This window comes from Lepidochelys olivacea (genome assembly GCF_965140295.1).
Source record: "Lepidochelys olivacea isolate rLepOli2 genome assembly, chromosome: 2".
NCBI lineage: Eukaryota > Metazoa > Chordata > Testudines > Cheloniidae > Lepidochelys > Lepidochelys olivacea.
Genome location: NC_140412.1, coordinates 141,700,567 through 141,725,439, shown reverse-complemented (window position 1 = coordinate 141,725,439; position 24,873 = coordinate 141,700,567). Strand labels below are relative to the sequence as shown.

At 39.4% G+C, this 24,873-nt stretch overlaps 1 protein-coding gene across 1 annotated transcript in view; it reads right to left on the bottom strand.

The window, feature by feature from the left end:
- The window catches only part of CTNND2 (catenin delta 2), an 867,924-nt gene that overhangs the window by 32,448 nt on the left and 810,603 nt on the right, over window positions 1-24,873 (bottom strand). Inside the window, exons 12-13 of the mRNA XM_084621097.1 lie at window positions 22,177-22,261; window positions 15,436-15,561 (exon numbers count right to left, since the gene is read on the bottom strand). Coding sequence (XP_084477223.1) covers window positions 15,436-15,561; window positions 22,177-22,261 — 211 coding nt within the window. The remainder of the gene's footprint in view (window positions 1-15,435; window positions 15,562-22,176; window positions 22,262-24,873) is intronic.

Genomic DNA, 24,873 nt, shown 5'->3' with positions numbered 1-24,873 from the left:
TCATATAGAAAATGTCAGGAGAAAAACGGACAGTCAATAAAGAATCGTAAGAATTACTAGGAAATGCCAGTTAATCCTTATTACCAATGATAAGGAAGCATTTTCTAAATCCAATCAATCATCTCCAGCAAGCAGGTGACTTAGAAGCTTTTATAAATCTATGGTACGCCCACATCTTGAATACTGTGTCCAGTTGTGGCCGCCCAATCTCAAAGCAGATATATTGGAAAAGGTTCAGAAAAGGGCAATAAAAATGATTAGGGGTATGGAACAGCTGCCATCTGAGGAGAGATTAATAAGACTGGGACTTTTCAGCTTGGAAAAGAGACAATTAAGGGGGGATATGCTAGAGGTCTATAAAATCATGGCTGGTGTGGAGAAAGTAAATAAGGAAGTGTTATTTAATCCTTCTCATAACACAAGCACTAGGGGTCACCAAATGAAATTAATAGGCGGCTGGTTTAAAACAAACAAAAGGAAGTATTTTTTCACATAACTCACAGTCAACCTCTGGAACTCCTTCCAAAACTATAACAGGTTCAAAAAAAGAACTAGATAAATTCATGGAGGATAGATCCATTAATGGCTATTAGCCAGGATGGACAGAAGCTGTGAATGGGCGACAGGGGATGGATCACTTGATGATTACCTGTTCTGTTCATTCCCTGTGGAGCACCTGGCATTGGCCATTGTTGGAAGACAGGATACTGGGTTAGATGGACCTGTGGTCTGACCCAGTTTGGCCGTTCTTATGTTCTTGTAAGATGTGCCCTTAAGCTCTAGAGCAATGATGATGTTAAAGACCGATATTATTTTCAAGTGCACAACTACTGTTTTTTCTTAATGTTAAACCAAATTGGAAACGATCAGAGACTGCTTAAAGCACATGGAGACATAAAACAAGAGCTAAGAGTTCAAAGTCTTTGAAATGTCATAATGAATAGTTTAATTCCCTTTATCTTACCTATTTATCCCCACCCACAGTTCAGGATCTTACACAGTAGCCTTAGAAAACATTATAAATAAAGTTTTACCATGTACACATCTTCGATAATATTAACTTACATAACTTACATAACTGCTATGAGAATAACACACTTATCACTTGGAAATCTTTCATCCCAGTGAGAAGCACTGATCCCCTCTTCCCTCTTTCCATCCTCTTGAGATTAGCAGTTCTCATGGGAATGGCAGCAGAGATGTCACTTTTCTAATTATTTTATTTTAAAGTGACAGATCTGCTAGCCCAAGCAGAGGAGACATGCAGGCAGAAGGAGGGAGCAGGCCACCCTCTGGGGAGATCTGATGTCAAAGGAGGGAAATGACCATCCAGCATTCTCCACCTATACAACGAGGTGACATTGACACTACAGTTGACTTGCAGGGGGACCTGCAAGTCAACCACGTCATGAACCGCCTCATGAAGAGCAAAGAGGAGCATCAAAGGGATGAGGCAAGCTTTCAAGATTTTCAGCCTTCCCTACAGTTAGAGTGAGCACACAAATGGCGGTGCATGCAGTCCTTGTTGGGACCTCCTTATCTCCATCTCAACGAGGGATATGGTGGAAGGATCCTTAATCAAACTATGCACAGCTTCAAAAAGTTGGTGCTCCATAAGACAGGTTTTATGATAAGGAGTGTTCCCCTCCCCCCCCAGGTTTTACTAGGATGGGTGTTTTTTTTTTTAGTTTTTTAAATCCCTGTCCACACTGGACATTGAAACTGTGCCAGAACCATGCTGGCTACAAGCCTGCTGGAAAATGACTAGTAAATACAGTTCTAATCCTTGTGGAGATGAACTTTCAAATACCAACAGCAGGAGGGTGTTTTTGTTTTTTGGTTTTTTTTAGCTCAGGGAAATTCTACACGACCATGGCTTTTAACCTTCTCTTTTCGCTCTCACATTCACCAACATAGACAGAGAAGAGCATTATTTTCACTATAAAATGGAGACAATGAATATTAAAAAAAATGAAGATATTAATAGTTCTTCAAACCTTTTAAAATCCATTTAATCCCATTTAAAAATCAATTAATGACACTAGAGGCTTTAGGATCTTAAATGTTCTGTGCCAGCTAAAAATGGCACGTTTTGTTTCATGTTCATCCTGTATCATGGTATCTCTCTTAAGTATCTACAGCTAGGGTTGAAGTTGCTCTCAGCTGAGCAGGGAAAAAGGGCAGCTTTCTGCTTGCCTACTGCATTACATACCTGAATCCTTCTAGCATTCTAATGGAAAGTGAACGTTAGCTCCCTCCTGTACAGCACCACAAACTCCATAGCAGTGACATCTGGTGCCAGTTGGGTGAAGTTCCTTTGGCACTTCAGAGAACACCAAAAGTTTCTTCACCACAGGCATTACAGTGGTTCTCAGCAGAGAAGAGGTTACATCTAGTTGTAGTTGGACTGCCAGTAGATATGAAGCTTGGTTGTATAGGATTTATTCCCCTCGATCCCCCATTTAATGTTTTTCTCTCTGCTGAGAGCAGCTTCACCTACAGGTGCTTCAGAGAGTAGAATTTGAGACTCACAGTACAATTTCAGCTGACAGTGGAACTTTTAGAATCTCCAGAATTGCAAGGCCCCAAATGCTTTTAATTCCAATTTGATTAATATAAATGTACAGATAGACAGAAGTGAAAAATCTTAGAGCTCTGGGGAGACTGATGTGATTGATAGGGGGAAGACTGGTCTCGGGGCTAACGCAAATAAATGGGAGTCAAGAGATCCCACTCTAGGCTCTGCCATGGACTCTGGGCAACCTTGGACAAGTCACCCTCTGTGCACCTCTCAGTTAAAGACACTGGGCTCAGTTCTCTCACTTAAACTGGTTTACACAGTGCAAATCCATTGCTCAATGGAGCTACTGTTGATTTACAGGTTTCAGAGTAACAGCCGTGTTAGTCTGTATTCGCAAAAAGAAAAGGAGTACTTGTGGCACCTTAGAGACTAACCAATTTATTTGAGCATGAGCTTTCGTGAGCTACAGCTCACTTCATCGGATGCATCCGATGAAGTGAGCTGTAGCTCACGAAAGCTCATGCTCAAATAAATTGGTTAGTCTCTAAGGTGCCACAAGTACTCCTTTTCTTTTTGTTGATTTACACTGAGGTGAGTGAGAACAGAATGAGGGACTAGAACACCTTCTGTCACAAAGGGTGTTGTTAATCATAATTCATGCATGTTTGTAAAGCACATTAAAATCTTCAGCTATAAAGGTGCTAAAAGTATGTGCAAAGATTTAACAGAGTATGGGCTAGATACTCATCCAGTGTAAAATAGCACAACTCTACTGAATGACTGCAGTGGAGCTATGAGGATTTATACCAAATGAGGATCTATCCTATGTGACTGTTGTCCTATATCTACATACGTTAGAGCCTTTGTTAACAAAACTGGTCCATTCTTTAGTCCATCTGAAAATGAAAATAAAAGTTTTGCCATTTCAATATCAGAGCAAAAAGATAATAAGGAGCCTCTTATACCAGCCTGCCTCCCCCATCCTCCCAACTCCTTTATTCAAAACCAAGCTACTATCACACTTGGTTTTATTGGAGTGCTTAAATTTTTGGCACAGTGAAACAAAAAAGTTATCCCAATCATTAATATAAGTATAAATATTATTATGAGCTCAGATTGCTTTTGATTAGCCAGATTCCGGTAGATTCCACTGTCACTGGATGGTAATTTTCAAACAGTGCTTTCTGACAGATTTTTTGCATGTGTCTGACAGGCTGCCATAATACCTCAAAAGCTGAATACTTTTAATAAAATCAATCCTTAGCTTTCATCTGCTCCAACAAAAGAAATTTCTTTCCATTTTTAAGGTGAACACTTTCTAACAAATTCATTAAAACTATTCCCATCAACAATTCCAGAAGTTATTAGTGTTAAATATTTCAACTAATTTTTAAGAGCCAAAAGGGAATAAATTGAATTTAATGCAGAAATAAATACCACCTGACATGCTGGTTGCTTTCATTATTTTGTTTCAGCTCTAGTGCCTATAATGACATTTAATTAAATTGATTCGGATACTTAAAGGTACAGTATATAGGGATCTCCTAAAGAGAACAAGTACTATCTTCAAAAGCAAAGTCTGTGTGCAAGTGCATTTCAGAAACCAATCTGCCATCAGCCTGATCTACTAAAGGAAAAATAGGACAAAAGATTTGACAAACTGGAAAGAAAATCAGTATAATACTGTTATAGAGGGGAATGCCATTGTTAACTGCCAACCGTTAGTTAACAGGTAGCAACTGTACACCTAAAGAAATCACAAATAACCAAAGTAGGGTAATGTCATATTAGCCCTCAGCAGCTCTTCAGAGGTTTCACATTTTGCATTATATTTTGATTATGCCTATAATGACTATCTATTTTTCCTAAGTAATATGAAGGCAGTAGAAGAAGGCATGTATTTGTTGCAGCTAGATCAACATTGGCATATATCCAGTTATATGTTGTCAGGAATCCGGCAGTGAGTAACTTTTAAGTGGAGAGCTATGCATAACAGTTGTGGAGAAAAAGAGAACAAGACTTTAGAACTAATCATTTTTCATAGGCTTCATACTTGTGCCAGTATGTCATGTCCCTGCTCAGCTCTGAGTCATTATGAGATTCAATCATTCTCCTCTGATCCACAGCAAGTTATTATTTTGTCTGGTGGTAGGTGGATTCATGTTCTATGAGTAACATTAAAAGACCTGTTGCAACTTCTTTAGTTCTTGTTACCTTTCAAAGATATGTCTTGGTCAGGGAGAGGGTATATAAACCCTGCTACTTCAGCCTGAGCTGGGCCCCCTCCCACACCTGACTCGATCCTGATTGTAGTATGCACTGTACAAACATAGTGAAAGATAGTCCCTGCCTGCCCGAAGAGCTTACAATCTAAATCAACAAGACAAAGTGAAAGAAGGGAGAGAGAGAAAATGATTTTCCCAAGGAAAAAGAGCAGACCAGTGGTGGAGCTGAATAGAACCTGTAGGCCTTGCTGGAGTCCTAGGCATAACTAACAGTATGAACCGAAGGCTGTCAGCAAGAGTGGGCCTGTTCTTGGCAATATGGCAACACACTAGGTATTAGCCAACCAAGTCAGCATATTCCTGACCTGAGGGGATGGCACAGAAGCACCCACATCTCTCAAGTAACTACATAAACAAATACCCCAAGAGAAGGTACAAGAACACACTGACCTCTCAGAAGATAAGGATAGAATGACAAGATAATGGATGAGGTTGTTTTGTTTGAACTAGCAGGTAGGAGATATAAGGATGGTAACTAACAACATATGGAATGTAAAACGTAACTTGTTTGTATCAATGTATAAAAGGAGAAGTCATAGGAGGGGCAGCTTTGTACTGGCTGAGAGGACAGCGTCATGTTATGTTGATCAAGCTGGTACCGTGTCGTGGGCACACATGTGTTAGTGTACCTGTAACTCCTATGGGGCAAAAGTACCATGCTTAGTCAACAGTGAACCTGACTAAACCTTTCACCACAGAACGGAGCCTGTGGTCTTTCTGTGTGAGTAACATCAAGCTCTGCTGAATCAACACGCCGTGCTCTCTGCTAGTGCCGCTACCATCGCCGCTCCAAGAACAGGGGCACCAGCAGCATTAACGACACTACAGCCCTAGCAACACTTAGCAACATTAACAACAGCCCCAAGTTCAGTCCGTAGCCCAACCTACTAGACCACACTGCTGCTATTGGAATCAGTGAGCAGCAAAATCTGAACAACATGGTTTTAGAACTCAGTTTAGTTTGTTTGTACAGAAGTTAAAGATCCTGCTCGAGTTCAGTCTCAAGTACTGTCTCTTAACCTTCCCTGTTGTGATTTCAATGTCAAATTGCCGTTCACCTCCCAAAGCAAAGTATCATTATAAAACTACTATCCTCTAACAACATCCTCCCACAAATGACATCACACCACTGGGCAAAGCTGACTGGCTTTTGTTTTGAGAATATTCTTATAATACTTCTGTAAAATTTACACATGGAAACATACCTCTGAGAATCCCATAATGTCTCAGCAAACTCTATTCTAAGTGACTTAGTCAAAATAAAACTGAAGTGTAGTTATTTCAGCTGATCAGAAGGCAGAGATGCTGCATATTTACTGGCAGAAAACTACCATTTTTGCAAGTTGTGCCATTCCCTGGCTCTGATTAGTTTTAAGCTTCATACTAGTATAATCACTTCATAGTTGTTTCTTAATAACCCTGCAGTGTAAAAATCCCTGCCCTATGACTAGTTGATAATCATTAGCCAATCAGGTGACAGTGATTTGCATAAAAGTGTAGGGTTTTCAATAACTGCTATGAATATGCAGATCCTCAACTCTTATTGAGGCCTGTACTCTGATTACTGCCTTCAGAATTACCAAAGTGTTTGTCAGAAAGAAAGACACCAACTCCTGTGGTGTCCCGGTACAGAAGAGAAGAAGTAATGACAAAAAACATCATACTATGAAATTACTGAGAGAGAAACTATTTACAAAATATATATTTTAAAACTTTCTAACTTTCTATTTCCTCCTTCAGGCCCAGTACTGTTCTGCCTGGAGTCAACAGGAGTTTTTCCATTCAACAAAGCAGGATTGGAACCTTCTTCTCGTTCCTCTTCCTTGCCTACGAGCCAGCATTTTGCTATTGTCATCTTATTAATTGTAAATATGACGTTTCCTGTAATGATATAATATGGTAAAATACCAGGGTAACCATCGATGAGAGAACTACACCCAGCAAGCTGATGTTAGAAATAGAAAGTGATCGGCTATATGATACCGTAACAAAGAAAGGTACTAGCAAGTGCATTGTGTTGACTGAGCTGACTTGGGAACTCAGTAGGAAATTGCTCTCAGTTGTTGGTGTTGCATCTTTTTCATGCTGAAGCTTTGCTGTCAGGCTAAGTGGAACTTTCCTGACTGGTGTGCGCTAGTGTGACATTGTCTAAATTAAAGGATAAAGCTGATGTGAATGAAGTCAAGTCTCATCAGACTGATACAATTCTGGGCATCGTTTCACTTGCAGTTTGTTGACCTGACACTAATAAGACCCAACAGATATTAGAACTGAATCAGATTATCTACATATATTCACATATGAAAGCGAAGCATTCAACATGACGGTAGCATAAACTGCCTACAACACTGTGGTGAGAAACGTGCACATGTATCTAGCAGAGTTTCTGACTGGGATCTTAGAAGTAATATAGTCTAAAATATTTAGCAATAACGACATTTATCATTAGGATCTAATATCTAGAAACATTAAATGTAGTAAGTGCATTCCTCAGTGGTTCTCAACACTGATGGTCCACAAAGCATTTATGGGCAGTACAGTGCTCAGTCTGATTCTCCTCCTTGTTTCCAGCTGCCAAATTGATTCACAGAAGCAAAAAAAAATATATTGAAATACTTTCCTCTTATGATTTTTCCATGTAAACACTTGAGGTAGTGGACGCATGGATGTTATATACTAATGAATGGGAGGGGAGATGCCAAGAGGCAACCTTCCTATTATACTGTGGTTCAGTGGAATTGTGTAAAAGTTTGAGACACCCATGCTATCTGTTATAAACACAGGTAGTAGTAAACATCATGCAGAAAAATATCAATTTATCAGAACCTGTCACATGTATGTTTACATATATTGCAGACAATGCAGTTTGTGTAAAGATAATGTCCTCAGCATAATGCAACATGTCAGATGGAAATTGTGATTCCCTGCATACCTTAGTTAAAGAATGTACCATTTTAAAAATGAAAATTTGTGCATATATAAATATGTACCATAGATAGATAGATTTATACATACAAAAAGCAAAAATGCATAGGCCCTGCTAGAGTACTTGCAGTTATTTTGGATTGAACCTTTGGGATTTTTGCTTTGAGAGATCAATTTAATTTAATTAATAATTAATTTGATTAATTTCCTAAATTCAGCCCTTTCCAAAACATCCCTTATTTAAAAAAAAAAAAGAAAAAGAAAACCCCAAATCATTTTTGATAAGCTGGTCATATTAAAACAATGAAGCCATTCTTAAACATCTTACATTTAGAAGGCAAAGTCCTAGGGTCCAGGAAGGATGGACATTTATTGATCTGTTTGTATTGTCTCAACAGAAACACAGAATTAGTAGAGCATCCTTAAGCTCCTTATATTGACCTGTTATATGACATACTCCGAAGAAAGCTACTTTAATGATTAACAGATAAATGGCTTTGTACTTTCAAATGTTTGGGGCTAAATGAGAGACAATTATAAAAGATACATAGAGGACTTTTATTCCCAGGATTTTGTCTTTTAATATCAAAATGAGAACTCAAGATTTGTTATTGAAAAGAGCAGTAGAAAGCATCCAGAAAGATTTGGAATGCTCCCAATTTGGACACTTGCAGTTCATTTTTTGGGTTAACTACCTTGGGCCAGATACTGCATTACGTTCTGTCAGTATAAAACTGGAGAAACTGACTTCAGAGCACAGAGGGGAATACCTGCAGCACTGCCAACCCCAAGTGTCCAAAAATCATGTCACTCCCGCAAAATAATCAGATTTAAAAATGAATACATGTGGATTTTTTTTCTTTGCCTTCTTGTTTTTGAGACTTTAGGATTCATGTTCTCCAGCTTTTCTTTGCAATCATGAGGGCTGGAAACATACTTTTTAAAAAAATGAAAGCTGAGATTTCCACTTAATATCATCATTACTCCAGGAACTGGGGTTTCAGAAAAACACTAAATATATCAAAATGTGTTCATTCATTGCAAGAATTTTTAACACTGTATGTGTAAGAGCATGATTGTAGTAGTCAGAGCAAAAAGAAAAGAATGTATTTCCTGTTACTTACAACAAAAATGTTCTGGGCCACACCTGTGACAGCCCCAGACAGATTATGCCAGCGTGGGATAGAAGTGCAAAAACTTTCCACCCGTCCTCCTTTCACACACCTGTAACTGGGGAGCACAGACACTGCCCCCCCCCAGCATGCCTACCCAAAGCGTTGGGATGACGGTGGTGTGCTCTCTTAATCTCCCACAGTGTACCAATCAGCATAGCTGGCAGAGTTGTGGGGAGTGAGCAGTGCACTCTGTCAATGGGTGGCTGAGCCTGCTGCTGCATTTCTGCATTTCTCTAAAGCCCGATAAGGAGTTCTCTATAAGTCAGTCAGAATTCTGCCCGGGCTCCCACTTCGATGGTGCCATCTCTCTGACCTTGAGGGCTATGTTTTAAAGGTACAATCTAACTCAAACATGCCTGAAAAGGAATGTATACACTATGTACAAAAATATTTTCATTCTACACTCTGACTATACACAACTGACTCCATCTTGTGGTTGTTATTCGGCCAAACATTCCCACTGTGAAGTTAAAGAAACAAATAACGTTTATAAATGTGCGGTTTCTACACATCAAATTTCAGTCTCTTTAAGAATCTGGTAATGCAAATTTATATTAAGGAAGGAAGGGAGAAAAAGATTCCTAGGTCATACAATCATTTACTATAGCAAAACTGGCACTGAATAAGGATTAATAAGCACTAGGAAGCCTATTTCTCTGATAAAGTGACATCTTCAAAATCAGTAGTTTATTTCTTTCATTTCTCATATAGGATTTAGTGCTCCCAGCCTCTATCTTCAATACTCTGAAAGCAAGGTCCATTAATTCTCAGAATATCAACATGCCATACCTAAAGAATTGTTAATGCATTTTCTGTGTCTCACTTTTGACATTATTATTGCAAAGCCTCAGATTCTACGCCCTGTTGAGATAGTTAGCCAAGTTTTTTCTTTCAATGTACCTCAAATGATTTTGGCCAGTTTTCTTTCTTTCAAACACTCTTTTACCAATGTCATCAGTCATATGAAACAGAAGTAACCACTGTGGGCATTATTTTAAATATGAGCTCCCAAGGTCACTTGTGAAGGACACACAACCAGTCTCTGATGTATCAATAAATCCATCTAAGTGAAAAACTGCTCGATAACTGTGCTCAACTGCCTTATATGCTGTGGCAGAGGAAGGTTTCAGGAAGTCAGTCAGGCATCACTTTACCTATCCGTAATTAATTATTGGTTTCCTGTTGTGTGAGTGTGATGATGACAAGACCTAATCTAATGAATAAAACAGTTGTAAGAAAAGGCAACAATGTGTGATGCAAAGCATGAAGGACAAAACGTCAGACATAATAGGGTCCATTATTCATTTTGCTGATGTTATATACAGCTAAATAATAAACCTTTCAAAACACTGCAATAAAATAATATATGCATTTTTCAAAGTACTGTAGTACTGTTTCATATGCCTCTCATAAAGGAACAATGGCTATAATCTACTGTTCTAAAAGGCATGGCAGTATTTGGCCCTTGGGCTAGCATCTTTGCCTTCCAGGTTTTTTCCTGCATAAAATGTGTTAGCTAGAATTTAAATGTTTAATGAGCAGAGATTATTTTGACTAACATCTAATGCAGACAATAGGCACTTATATGCAAAAAACTCCATCGACAAAGTTATTTGATTTTTAGTGACATTTTTATTCCAGATACAAAACTTAAATATCTTTTAACATGGATATGCAATAGTCAAAGTGGGAAATGTAATCCCTAACTCTTGGCTACAGAAGTCAGGTGTGGAACATGTGTTGTTCTACTCCAAACTCCAGGTGAGTAGATTAACTCAACCCTAAGGTACTTGCTCAGCTCAGAACCCAAGGAACACCTCTCTCATTTTACCTGCAACGCCAACAGTCTTCTACTCCATCTCTGGACATAAAAGGTGATAAAATCAAAAACATGACAAATATTATTTAATTGAGGAGCTGAAAAAACAAACCAACCCCAATCTTCTGCCATCACCTATTCCCCAATGGTGAGGAACACATTAGGAATGGTTACAGTGACTGTGATCAAAAACCATTAGGGTTTTGTGCTGCTTGGAGAATAGTGTTCCAGTTGAAAAATATAATGATATGTTAATTTATATGTAGAGGCACCAAAGAATCCTGTGATCCAAACAAGCCTTCTTAAAAATTAGTATGTATGCTCACGCTACACTAGGTTTCGGTTCCAATAAAATTTTGCAAGAATATAGACTCTTTCCGTTTAGAAAGCTGAAGGACTGTTATTAAATTATGTGCCCATAAACACGCACACCTCTGAACACATACTTTAGCACACACACGAACATTATTAGAGAACACTCTAAATGAAGAGCAAGATATAGTCTGTTAATAAAATATCTTTGTGAGTTTCCAAGTCATCCAACAAAATGTCCACCCTGTTAACTCACACTTACAGAAACTGTTGTATAAAATCTTCAGAACTTGTTTATAGAGGAGGTACAACTACTTTCTTTAAAAATACCTGGACTATCAATAAAAGGACTGAAATGTACACAGAATGTAGAGACTTGGGTATGATCATTTTTCCTCATTTTTAGCTGGAAAAGGGAGAAAAATACAGACCAAGGAAAAGCTGAGTGTTTTCACTCACATTTCCCACAGTCAGGTGCAGTGGCAAAATCCATTCCTCTGAATGTGAACCATATCATCTGATAGATGAACTAGGAAAAACAGACCTGAGTGCAGCTGCTAGTTCTCTTTCCCAGTGTCCTCCCATGACAGCCATCTTTAAACTACATCTGTATTCTGGTACCAGTCCCTAAATCTCTATTTCAATATGGTGAACATGGTAACTAATAAAAAGTACTTCCACAACAATTTCTCCATCAGCAGTTATTAGATCATGCTGGACACCAAAGAGTTGAAACTAGGTTATCAACATACAAGCTTAACATTTAGTCAATCAGACTGCTTGGGTTGAATTTACATTTTCTAGTTGCATGAAGCAAGCATTTTTTTCCCCTAAAGGGCAGAGATGAACTAGATATTACTGCAGCAACATACAGAAACATCAACAAAGAACGCCCAAGATAATACATGGCAACAGTACAGCAATACTTCTTAATTTTCTTCTAGAAAGAGAACAAGGTTTTAGTGCCAAATTGATAGCTATAATTTGATATATCCATCTTCTCTGTGTCATTTAAATGTTACATCACCCAAAAAGTCCTGTCGACTTTGTTTAATTTCAAAGATAGCAGTAGGGACCACAGAAAACAGTTTAAGATTACTGTAAAGTCATGAGTTTCTACTGTCATCCTAACTGATTCAACTTCCTTACTGGGATCCCCAAGAATCTCCTTGTCACAGATGTGCTTTCCCCTTTGCCTACATTATAGGATGCAAGCATCAAGACTAAACTGTAATTAAGAATGAGCTCTAGTTCTGTACTTTAAAGATTATATACCTTTAACAAATGATTATTATTAGAGATATATGAACTGATCTGAATAAAATAGCAACCAACACTAAGAACTGCCCACACTTAAATAAAATTTAACTATTTTCCATCTTGAAATTAGTCAGGTTAACAGTTTTTAGAAGGTATTTTTCATTCAATGACAGCATTTCCTGGATTTGGTTATTTTAATCTTTACTGTAAAATAGTGATGTGCCTATCTTTACATCAGTGTTTACCTTAGCACTGGTAAACAGACTTTTGGATGCTTTTCTGGATCATCTGGATTTTTTGAGGTTTGTTTGTTTGTGATTTATTTTTGTTGGAGACACTTCCAGAACTCAGATTACATTTAAAAGGAGTAAAAAAAATTAGGAAGACCAAAAAGACATCTGTATTTAATTTTTGAAGTTGCACACACTACATTCAAGGATTAAAACTTTATCTGACTCCCAGGAACTTTATATCTGAATAAAAAAGTACTGCAGTCATGACCGTACATATATATGGAAGCCCTTCAGATTCAAGACACCTGTCTGCATCTTTAGTCTTGAGCGAACTTCGGAACTTATAATTAAATAACTCACTTCAAAAGGAAGGCTGTCAGTCAAAGATACTGCCTCGGGGAGGAGGGAGCATATTTAAAATTTAACTTGTCAATCTTCAGTGAGAGTGCAAAAGACCCTACTGTGTGCAAAAATGAAGCATTTAATGGAAAAGTTTTTTCAAAATTATGAGCTAAAAGTTAGACTCCTACTTCTATAGTTAGCATCTAAGGAAGAGACCTGGATTTCAAAAGTGATCCCCCAACATTTTGCATAAAAGACAACTGGAGCTTGCTTCTACAGTTACTGTTTTATCATATGACTATGATGACAACAACACATAAATTAAATATGGCTGCTAGACAACTGTACAGAGAATTTAATGGAAAAGTAAACTCCTGAAATGTGGTTTGTTGTTGACTCCACAGTTATCTCTTGAGTTTAGCAGTTTCTGGATGGGAACTACCTCACCTTCTACAAATTCTTTCCTCTGTATCTCTGATAAATAATGTAGAGATTCTTCTTCTCAACCAGCAGGCTGGTTACAATACCAAATATTAAAGGAATGTACTAGTACCTTTAAGCCCCTGGTGCTAAAAGCAATGGTCATAGCTACAGTTCTGGAGGCTTACTGCAACTCAAGCTCAAACCTCTGGAGGTTTACTCATTAATACAAACACATACATTTAAGGCTGAAAGTTATATTTTGAATAGAAATTTAAATAAAAACTATATATATATATAGAGAGAGAGAGAGAGTCAAACTGAACCATCACAACTGCATTTTATGGCTACAGCTAAGTTAACAGGAAACAAAACATGATGACACTGAGGGTCAGATTCTGAGCTGAACCTATCTAACTTCACTGAAATTATTCCAGGGCTACACCAATGTAAATTAGACCATAATCTGGGATTGACTCTTGACTTCAACACAGAATTAATTTTAGAACATTACAAAATATTTAGAAGACAGCTATAAGACTCAAATTGCTTTCAAATGGAACATACACATTTTCAAAAAAAATAAGAATGACTAAAATAATGGTAGGGGACACTATACATTTAATGGCCTCTAAAACGAATGGCATCAATGGAATTAAATGACATCAAATGCAAAATGATACAAATAAACTGAAATTTTTATCACATACAGCCTGTTATGAGACTACTTAGAAACAACAACCTTTCAGAAACATATCTCCAGCAAATCTACATGGAAACACAGGGTCAGAGTCTCCCATTCCATCATTTGTTGTCAGTGCTATCATTTTGGTTTGGCAGGGTTTTATATCCTCTTTGAACAGATATAAATGATGACATAGGTGCAAGGCAGTGGAGTATTGGGGCAATATATGATACCTTTTTGTAATTCATCTAGTGCTCGGTTTTAGCCCATCATGAGAACTATTTATTTATATTCTAGGAATTGTACAGTATTTAATAGATTGTTTCAACCTGGTAATAGTTACTTTAAGCCATGTTAAATGACAAAAAAAGTGATAATAAAATAATGGCAGTCCTTTCTCTTTCTAATATTGTTAGTAAAAGTAAAAGGGATTAAGAAGGACTGGTAGGAACGTTATTTGAAATGACAGACAATAGGAATTGTTAAAAGCAGAGCCTATAAGTTTATTCCATTGATTGCATGACTGAAATGAAATTCTTTTGTATTAAAAAAAGCAAAACTGCTATGTCCTGTGTGACTAACAAACACATCTGTAAGTGCTTGCTGTGTCTATACCACAACACTTGTTCACAGGTTTGCTTGTGTGATGTCTACTGAAGATGTAGCAGTTATTGTTTTCTCTTGCAATAACTCCACACAGTAACATTTTAGCAGGGAAAGGAACGATGTCAGGGTAAATCAAAAGAAAGGAGCAGTTAAGGGAATGGAATTTTGATATCTAAATCTGAATAGTGTCCTTATAAGAAAATGATTAGTTATGCTACATCAGACTGAGTCTCATTGCTGTTAATTATGTCTGTATGAAATCTACTTGTCCTGTTCCTGTTAACACAGGATATTTACATATTATCAAGAACTTTGTTGATACTTTGAACACACTCATTTTATCGACAGAATAGATTAACTTGATTCATTTTGTTCCCATAATGAAATGTAATGATTTTTTTTTTTTAAAAAGTGTGCTTGGATCACAAAAGAAGTGCTTGACAAAAAGTATTTCATTTGCTAACTGAAATACAATATTTAGCAATAAGTGCATTTCCGATCGAAAGGTGTAAATAATCAACAGAAACGTATATGAATGATGGATAGCTTTAAAGGGAGCTAACTGGACCGAGCTTATTTCTCCCTCTCTCCAATGTGCAATGTTCATACAGGACTTTGGTCATATGACAGTGCCACTGAAATTCATGGGACTACTTGCGTAAGTAAAGTGAGCAGGATTTGGCCTACAGTTCATAAGGTACAATAAATTAAAATGTATCATACATATTTTTTTAATTCTGTAATAGTAATGTATTATAGATTTAAATGTGTTCTCCATAGCTCTTCTGGGAGCAAATCTTAGTATGCATTAAACATCACAATTCAAGACTGGTCAGATGACAGCCAGAATACCTGGGTTTGGGAATAGATTCTGGTTTCTTGGCTCTGCGAGAGAGTACGCTGAGCGTGCCATGACCCAGAATGATGGGTAGGTGAAAATCCTCTGTCCTCAGCCACTCTGAAGCCTGGGGCCGCCCGCTGCCATAAATCAATCAATCAATTATTTAATCAGGTAGCTGCATTTTCACAGTGATATAGAAATGGGCTCTAGATAATGTCTTCTCTATAAAGTTATTGCAGTTTTAATTAAATTATAGACAGATATAGGTTACCTTATACCAGTTCATTTTAAAAGCCTGACATTCACCTCAGTGAAAATGCTTTCCCCCAGCCCACTGATGCTCCAGCTATAGGCCCGATCCAGCAAAATGCATGTATATGCTCATGAATAATTTTAAGCATCTATGTAGTCCTATCAAACAGTACTTTTGATGGGAATATTTATGTGCTGGTTGGGGCTTAAGTCTTTAATGTGGTGCTTAAGTGATACAAAGGCCCTGGCACTGGAGAGAATTTCATCTAAAGAGAATACATCTCTCAAGGACATAGGCGTTATCATTTGGATTTTCTTCCAATTAGGCCATAGCCAATGTTCCAGTGTACATCACGGCGTAATGCATTTAATATGTCAAAAGGGCAATAGATTTATTTTACTTGGAAAAGAACGTCAGATTTTAAAACCAGTTGCCAGGAATTTTGCAGCATATCTCTGGCAATATTCAAAGAACTTTTAGCAGTTTACAGCTGCATTATTCTGAAAGTCACATGAAAAGAGACTCCTCTTTTAGATCCTGCCTGGCTTAACTGTTTGATTAGGCTTCAGGCAATTTTTTAAGTCTTGTTCAGCCAATGACAGACAAGGCCAATCTTCAGAGTGTCTATTTAGGCTTCATTAAATGTCTGTCACAATATTCTCCCTATTGTGTGATAGCACAGTATGTGGTGAAGGACAACTGCCTTCAAGTAACCTCTTTGCTTTCAAATGGATATGATGTCTGTAATTTTATTGTTAAATTGAGTGATAGGGACAAACATTGGTATTATCCTGTGCAACACAGAAATCCACAATAATGAATGAAAAACTGTAATTTCTAAGACTTTATTGTGATTTCCCACTTATATCCTGAAAGACATATTACATATGAATAAAAAAGATACAGTGTAAAGACACTGTGCTGGAGCCTAAATGATTGGGTAAAATGATGCAATTCATAGAAAATATTCTCTTCATGACAGTTTCTCCAGTTCTTTAGTATCATAAACACTTAATGCAACTTGAAGCTTGTTTTTAGCAAGTAAATTATGGTTCAGGTTGGATTATTTAGTTTCTTTCTACATGTACTTTTTGTCTAAAGATTTGAGATAATTTTTATTTGCTAACTTCATGAAAATTCTCAAGCTGCTCTTATTTAAGAGTAGTTGGTTATTTGCTTGAAAACTGAAGATGAAGAAAAAAATCTGAGCCGCAACAAATGAGAATTTGCTCCTTCCCGGATGTAGCTATATTTTCAAAGGTATCCCCTAATTTTTCGATGCCCACCTTGACACACTTAATGCCTTGGTTTTCAGAAGTGCCAAGCAACTGTGTCCAGTAATTTCAATCAACTGAAGTTGTGAGCACTCAGCACTTCTAAAAATCAGGCCTTAGGTGACTCAGGTGGAGCACCGAAAAATGGAAGCAACCAAAATTAGTAGCCATTTTTGAAAATGTAGGCCTTACTACATAGAACAGAGAACAATGGAAATGCCTAAACTTCTGAGTCATTTTTGGAGACATGTTTTCTTCACTGATGGTCAACTACAGTGAGAATTTAATTAATCTTTAATTAATAAAAATGTGATCCCTGAAAACATCTTTTCTATGGGATTAACTAGTGCTGTCCTCATCTTTAAATATACTTTTCAGTCTGGGGTTCAATCTGAGTCACTCACTCCGCTGGGTTACTGAGGCTTTGTTTCCTTTCCCATGGCACACTGTCTTGGTGCAAGTTCTTTTTCAGGTGGTTTTCCCAAGGAGGAAATGAAAGGGTTATGGGTGGGAGGATCAGAAGAGAATTAATCTTTCTGGTAGAAACTGGAGTCCTACAGAAAGTTCTTTAGGAAAGAGAGCACAATTTAAATCTTTCTGCATCACACCCCCTTTCCCTTGTTGTGCTGACAGTTGATGGCTTGCTCTGCCCCCTATTTTCTAAGAAAGTATCAAATTCAGAGACAACAGGAGAAGCTGAGAATCAGGCAACCGGAGCAAAACAGCCCAGTAGTAGCTTTTTGTAGAACAGTAGCAGTTGCCCGTTGATGTTAGGGAGAATAGAACTCTCACACAGGGCATCGAGGAAGGGAACCCTTTCACCCCAAGACTAAGATCATCATTTCATCTTGGTTTTGATGGCTTTCTCTTTTTTGAATTGTAACAGCTGGAGAGAATTTTGGATAAAATGTTCTTGTCAGGCTTCGTTAAGATAGTGCTGGAGAGTGAAGTCCTACAAGTGTATCAGGGGAGGCAACAGTGGATCCCAACCATGTGTCTGAACTCTGACTTGAAATTGACTCTTCGTATCCTTTCCATTCTGGGCTGTCCTGGTAAGCCTGCTAACCATTCTGCTGTGTCCCTTTAAAGTTACCATACAGCTGCTGTTGAGCGGAGAAGCCAGCACAGTGGTTAGAATCAGTCAGTGTAGTGCACAAACTGTTACAGACTCTGCTAGTGCTGTGCACAAGCTAGTGTACGGTGTGCGCACCTGGTTTTATTTCCCACAGCACGATACCCCATCCACAGAGATGCCAAATAGTGACAGTCGTGTATGCAAGAGGTTTTTTTAGCCTGAGACCACTAATTAACTTCCCACAGAAAATCAAACCACTGCCAGGTAGTGACAAGTTTGAAATCTAGCCCAGGTCAACAGAGAACCATCTCCCATCTTGAACTGAGAGGCTCAATTTCTCTCTACCCACCCTCTGAGCCAACCAGGTTTGCTATCTTAGCATTCTGTTTAAACAACCAAAGGCTATTTGAGAAGAAAATCCAGACAATTCCATGCAAGGTGAAGCTCTTCCTATATTAGCACTAATAAGTACGTATTATGGGCCTGATCCAACAAAAGACATTCCCAGCTTTCCAGATATTAAATGCCCTTCAAAAATCCTCAGATGCCAGCTCCGCTACAGACTGGCCTAATCCACAGTAAAGGCCAGAAAGAAAAAATCCTGCCTTGAGGCCTGATCCAATGGCGCATTAAACTCAATATATGTTTTCCATTGATGTCAATGTGCGCTGAATCAGGCCCTTGTGAAGAAGCTCATGGGAAGGAGAGCTCATACAAACAAGGTGCTAGCTGTCTGAGCTCCATTGCACTCACTGGGGATACACAGTCCATGGGCTAGATCAGTGGTTCTCAAAGCCGGTCCACCGCTTGTTCAGGGAAAGCCCCTGGTGGGCTGGGCCGGTTTGTTTACCTGCTGTGTCCGCAGGTTCACTGGCCGCGGTTCGCCACTCCAGGCCCATGGGGGCTGCAGGAAGGGCGGCCAGCACATCCCTCGGCCCGCACCGTTTGCCGCAGTCCCATTGGCCTGGAGTGGTGAATCGCAGCCATTGGGAGCCGTGATCGGCCGAACCTGCAGACGCGGCAGGTAAACAAACTGTCCCGGCCCACCAGGGGCTTTCCCTGAACAAGCGGCGGACCGGCTTTGAGAACCACTGGGCTAGATTACCTTTTCTGCAAAGCCCCAAGAAATGACATGAACAGGTTAAAGTCTGGGTCTGTGTATGCATGAACGTCCTTGCCTTCTCTCACAGAAGTGCTCTTTCCCCCTGTCTCCGTTGTGGCTTATTTTACCCCTAAATAATTTTCTTTGTCCCATCCATTCCTTCTCATGGAATGTTTTTACTTCTGTACCTATTAGTACTATAGCCTTGGTTAAAACCAAAGTGCTTGCTTCAGCCCTGTTGGAGGCTGCAGTCTACATCCCCACACATATGTTAGAAGAAGATGTGCTACGGAGGAGGCAAGTGACAATATCAGGCTTCCACTAGCTGGAAGGAGCTTCAGTTTACAGCCAGGAGTCTAGAAGCCTCACTGGTAGAGGCTGCCTGAGAGAGACACTGGATCAGTACATCTCCTGCATGCCCTTGCTGTGCACCTTCCTGAGCCAGCCCTACACACTTCTTGGGTAGCACTGGCTGGCTCCTGGCCCCCCAACAGAGTGGAAGTTATGGGCAGCTTGTAACATTATGCTCCCCACTGCTGGCTGGACTTTCTGTCACTGGGCACTTGCAGTTTGGGTTCTGCCACAGGTAGTGAATAAAGCCCATCGTGCTAAGCAGAACTACAAAAATGTAATAAGCTTTCACGTTTTTTCCCAACATGAACAAATCTGTGGGCCAAATATATTGGCTACTTTTATACCAACAACAGTGACAAATCAATATTCTGGTTACTTCAGTAATGCAAATGATAATACATCTATTCATGTTATTCTTTCCCCTGTTTAGTATAGTGTCAACAAGTGCTGCTCTAAAACTATATCAAACTTTGGACGTACTGTCCCTCAAGCAGCAAGACAAATACTGCTGCAGTTCCTTAAAGTTAATGTTAGGCTTGTAACTGGCCCAAGTCATAAAACAGAATCATGCTTCTATTCCAGCCTCTCTTATATGCTAGTGATTACTTGAGCATAATGAGATAGATATTTTTAGGGCATACTAATGAATTTCAGACACCTGCACAATTGGATTTAGCTGCAGTGTGGGAAAAATTCCTGCCAGTGTGTGAAAGCACAAAGTGCTGACCATATTGCACAGCCAGCTGAAGCTGTATTCATTCATTACTGCCAATACAGATGCTTTAGTGGGAGAAAGTAATTGCATTGACTATTTAAACCCATATTGCATGACAAATATTATTGCTTATGTAATAGAGATCTTAGGAACGCTCTTGTTTTATATAACTTTTTTTTTAAATATTGTGAAAGAACGGAAGTGCCATAGGCAGCAAGCCCAAGATTCAGCTAAGTATTCAATGTACTAATGTGAAGGAAGCAAAGGAAGTAGCTCCTTTCGCAAAGTGTTTTTCTTGATTCATTCTATATAAAAATCATTCCTTATATTGTGTACTAACTTTATAAACATTAAAAAATACATCCCCATCTGTTTATGTACAGTAACATTTTTAGTTAAGTTAATGCTTAGAAGCATTTGGTTAAAAGAAATGATATTTGCTGTACTAAATTATTATACAATGTTTGGTAGCAGGTTGTAGAGACATAAGAAGACTAAAGAGTTATTTTGTTCAATTAGCTCAGTGCTTGGGAAAGGTATTAGATTAACTGCCTGGGAGACTGACCTCCATTTTACTCTGCCAGGGTTAGCTCATGAAGGGATTAACAAAATGAATCCTGCAAAATAGTTCAAAGGTTAAGAAACTAGCCAGCCCCTGCAAGCACGACAAACTTTACCCCCAAAGGGGCATCTCTCCACACCATGCAGAGAATCGCTTCATTCCCAGCACATCCCAGATGTGCTGTTTTCTCAGAGGAACCCTACCCTCGCTGCTGTTCACTCCCACCTCTCAAACTAGGCCTATTTGCCAACCTTCCTCAAACAGGAGCTCAGGTGTACAAAACAATAAAATTTCAAACCCAAGACTCAACGTGAGCAGACTGAGGCAAAGATTTCACACTACTCGACTCTTTTCAGCTACACAATACAGCACAAGCAATGGCACTGTGAGCATCTTCAGAGTCCACCATTAATATGCCTCACCCTTGACTGGGAGTGGAATTAAATGCTTGGTCTCTTTGCTTAGACTACAAAGAAAGGTGCCAATTAGAGGCAACCGCGGTGGTAATTTTTGGGATGTGAAATTGTGAGTACTAGGAAGCGGTCTGAGATTGCCACTGAATATACGTGTACACACATACACACACCACATTTACACGCACACTTGAATGTGTGTCCATTCACAAGCATTGTGTGATAGGAGCTTGCTGTACCATCACCTATCATTTATACATGTAAGAAGTTTATTTTTAAATAGTTAATTTTAAACGTGTTGTTCATAGTAATAGTACTATAATTTACACAAAAGAGGAGGCTGGCAGCCTTATGAGAATGATAATGGGAGCCACTGCTTTCACCTCTAGATTGCCTCTGAATCAAGCTCGTGTTGCTAGTGCATGAAAGCTGCCAATTTGATGGACGTGAAATAAACAGGTCTCTATCCAGTTCCAGGGGTACCAATGTCCATATCATAAAAGCATCACTACTGAAGGAACCGGCATTGGTGGGCTCAGCAGAGAGGCCAGGAATTGAATGAGGTGGGACTCTCACACTCACCCCGATGGTTGTCTCTCCAGGATAGGATTGAGATGCACTGATAGGAAAGGCTGAGGAGAGGCAGCTTGCACCACTGCTGACCATGCTGTACAGGTTCTGTGAACAGAGGACTTCACTCTCCAGGACTGTCAACTCCAGCACTTTTAATAAGAACTAAAATTTATTTTTAAAAAAAACTCCCCCAAACAATAACAACCAAAAAAATACGTGCTTTATGGGCCATTTCTATTTAAGGAGTTAAAATTAGACACGGGAACTTCAAAAAACAGCAGATCTGAACCTCCTAAACTTTGGGCGGTTGGGATTCAGACTTCAAAGTTTGAGCCCATTAACAGATCAAATAAAGTATTTTGGTCCCAGGTTCCTTCAGCCCCCAAAGTGGGTAACTGTACTGAAGATCTAAAATCTGAAGAAAATCTTACCTTCTTGTAGAGACTTCTCAGGTCTCTGTACTGCCACATGCTATTTAGGACCTGAGATGCTGCTTTCACCACTTTTGGTGAGTGCCTATTACATTAAAAAAAAGAGAGAGAGAGAGAGAGAGACTGTTAAATCCCAGGCTCAATTAATGATGATTTGTGAGTCAATTACAAAGGATTGAAACTCTCAAGTGGAATTCTGCTATTCACCAGTTTTATCTGTATACTCTAAGAGCTTTACATTCAAGTAGTTTGGATAGTAACATTTTATTGACTGACAAACACACTCTTCATGTCCATATTACTAAGTGTCAGAAGAGGAACAAAACCAATATACACTTGTGCTGTACAGTGAATGAGAAGCAAGGGTTCACATTGGGAACATGAGAACAAGAGAATTCTGTCAAGATGGAGAGTAACTGCTGAACTGGCTAACTGATAGTGTGGGCAGTGGGGAAGGTAGAGAGAGAGAAAGCTGCAGAGGGCAAAACTTGGACAAATTGTTTCTAGAGAGATGGCTTGGCTGCAGCCCTGTGGGCAGTGTCATGAAAGACAAGAGTACAGGGCTTTGGTTTCTTTCTCCTGGGCTGGTAGACTTTAAGCACTTCAAGGAACAGATGAGTGAGTACTTACTGCACCAGTGCCTTCTACTAGATGGTCAGAGGAAACAGAGGAACTAGCCAGGTGATGAGCACTGTTTTAAGATGGGAGGGGGTTGGGGGCAGGACACAGAAATATAATAGATCATAAATACACAGAATGATCAATGCTTTGTGACTAAATAAAATTCATCTGGAACCCAAATTTGAACTTATGTTCTGAAACACTGACAACAGTAACCTATTAATGACTGCACTCTAAACCTATATAAAAAGACAAAAATAACTTCACATGGACTCCTCCTTCTGGAGTCTTTCCCCAGGAGATCTGAATAATTATTTCAGAGAATTAGAGCCAAATGTTCCCTTTTGTTTAGGCAGTACAAGAGAGAGCAGATGTCTTAAACCCAATGAGATGGGCCAGGGAGGACAACATAGGATAAATATGTGACTATGCAGAAAGTCCACATCTTGTGACTAACCTCATCCCCTCAGCAAACATAAAGCAGCAGAGCTCCAAGAGAAAATTACAAGGGATTAGAGCCTGCCTGAAGAAGTTGGGGAACAGTCACACTTGTGCTTGGTGTTTCCCTGTGAAAAGGGCACAACTGGTGGCAAAAAAGAAGCACATGGTGCTGGTGTTCATAGAATCATAGAATATCAGGGTTGGAAGGGACCGCAGGAGGTCATCTAGTCCAACCCCCTGCTCAAAGCAGGACCAATCTCCAATTAAATCATCCCAGCCAGGGCTTTGTCAAGCCTGACCTTAAAAATTTCTAAGGAAGGAGAGTCTACCACCTCCCTAGGTAACGCATTCCAGTGTTTCACCACTCTCCTAGTGAAAAAGTTTTTCCTAATATCCAACCTAAACCTCCCCCACTGCAACTTGAGACCATTACTCCTTGTTCTGTCTTCTGCTACCACTGAGAACAGCCTAGAGCCATCCTCTTTGGAACCCCCTTTCAGGTAGTTGAAAGCAGCTATCAAATCCCCCCTCATTCTTCTCTTCTGCAGACTAAACAATCCCAGTTCCCTCAGCTTCTCCTCATAAGTCATGTGTTCCAGTCCCCTAACCACTTTTATTGCCCTCCACTGGATGCTTTCCAATTTTTCCACATCCTTCTTGTAGTGTGGGGCCCAAAACTGGACACAGTACTCCAGATGAGGCCTCACCAATGTCGAATAGAGGGGAACGATCACATCCCTCGATCTGCTGGCAATACCCCTACTTATACAGCCCAAAATGCCATTGGCCTTCTTGGCAACAAGGGCACACTGCTGACTCATATCCAGCTCGTCCACTGTAACCCCTAGGTCCTTTTCCGCAGAACTGCTGCCTAGCCATTCGGTCCCTAGTCTGTAGCTGTGCATTGGGTTCTTCCGTCCTAAGTGCAGGACCCTGCACTTATCCTTATTGAACCTCATCAGATTTCTTTTGGCCCAATCCTCCAATTTGTCTAGGTCCCTCTGTATCCTATCCCTGCCCTCCAGCATATCTACCACTCCTCCCAGTTTAGTGTCATCCGCAAATTTGCTGAGAGTGCAATCCACACCATCCTCCAGATCATTTATGAAGATATTGAACAAAACCGTCCCCAGGACCGACCCCTGGGGCACTCCACTTGACAGCATGTATTACTCCACTTGTTGGCAGCATGTATTACTCATCTGGTTCCAGTGTGGGTAGTGGTAACTGAGAAGGGTCACAATTGCATTGCCAGCAGAGCTGGTAAGATAATGTTAATCACATAATTTATTCAGTTGTTTTCCACAATATTTTCCTAGTAAATTATTTGTTGATTCTGCCCATCTCTATTATTCATCCTGCAAATAGAACTGGGTGATTAGTTCATGAGTTGATAGGGATTTGATGAACACTTTCACACATCATTGTTTTCATTATTTACCCATCTTTAGCTGCTAGTGGGGTACGGGGAGTAGGGAATGACCAGTGTGGTAACAGTGCCAATCATGCTGTTAATACCAAGGGGAGGCCAAGAGCAGTGAGATCCACTGAATTTGGCCAATCTGATCCCATGGATGCCAATTCTGCTACACAACTGTAGAGAAGAGAGGACTAGGGCTGTGGGCTCTTTACAGA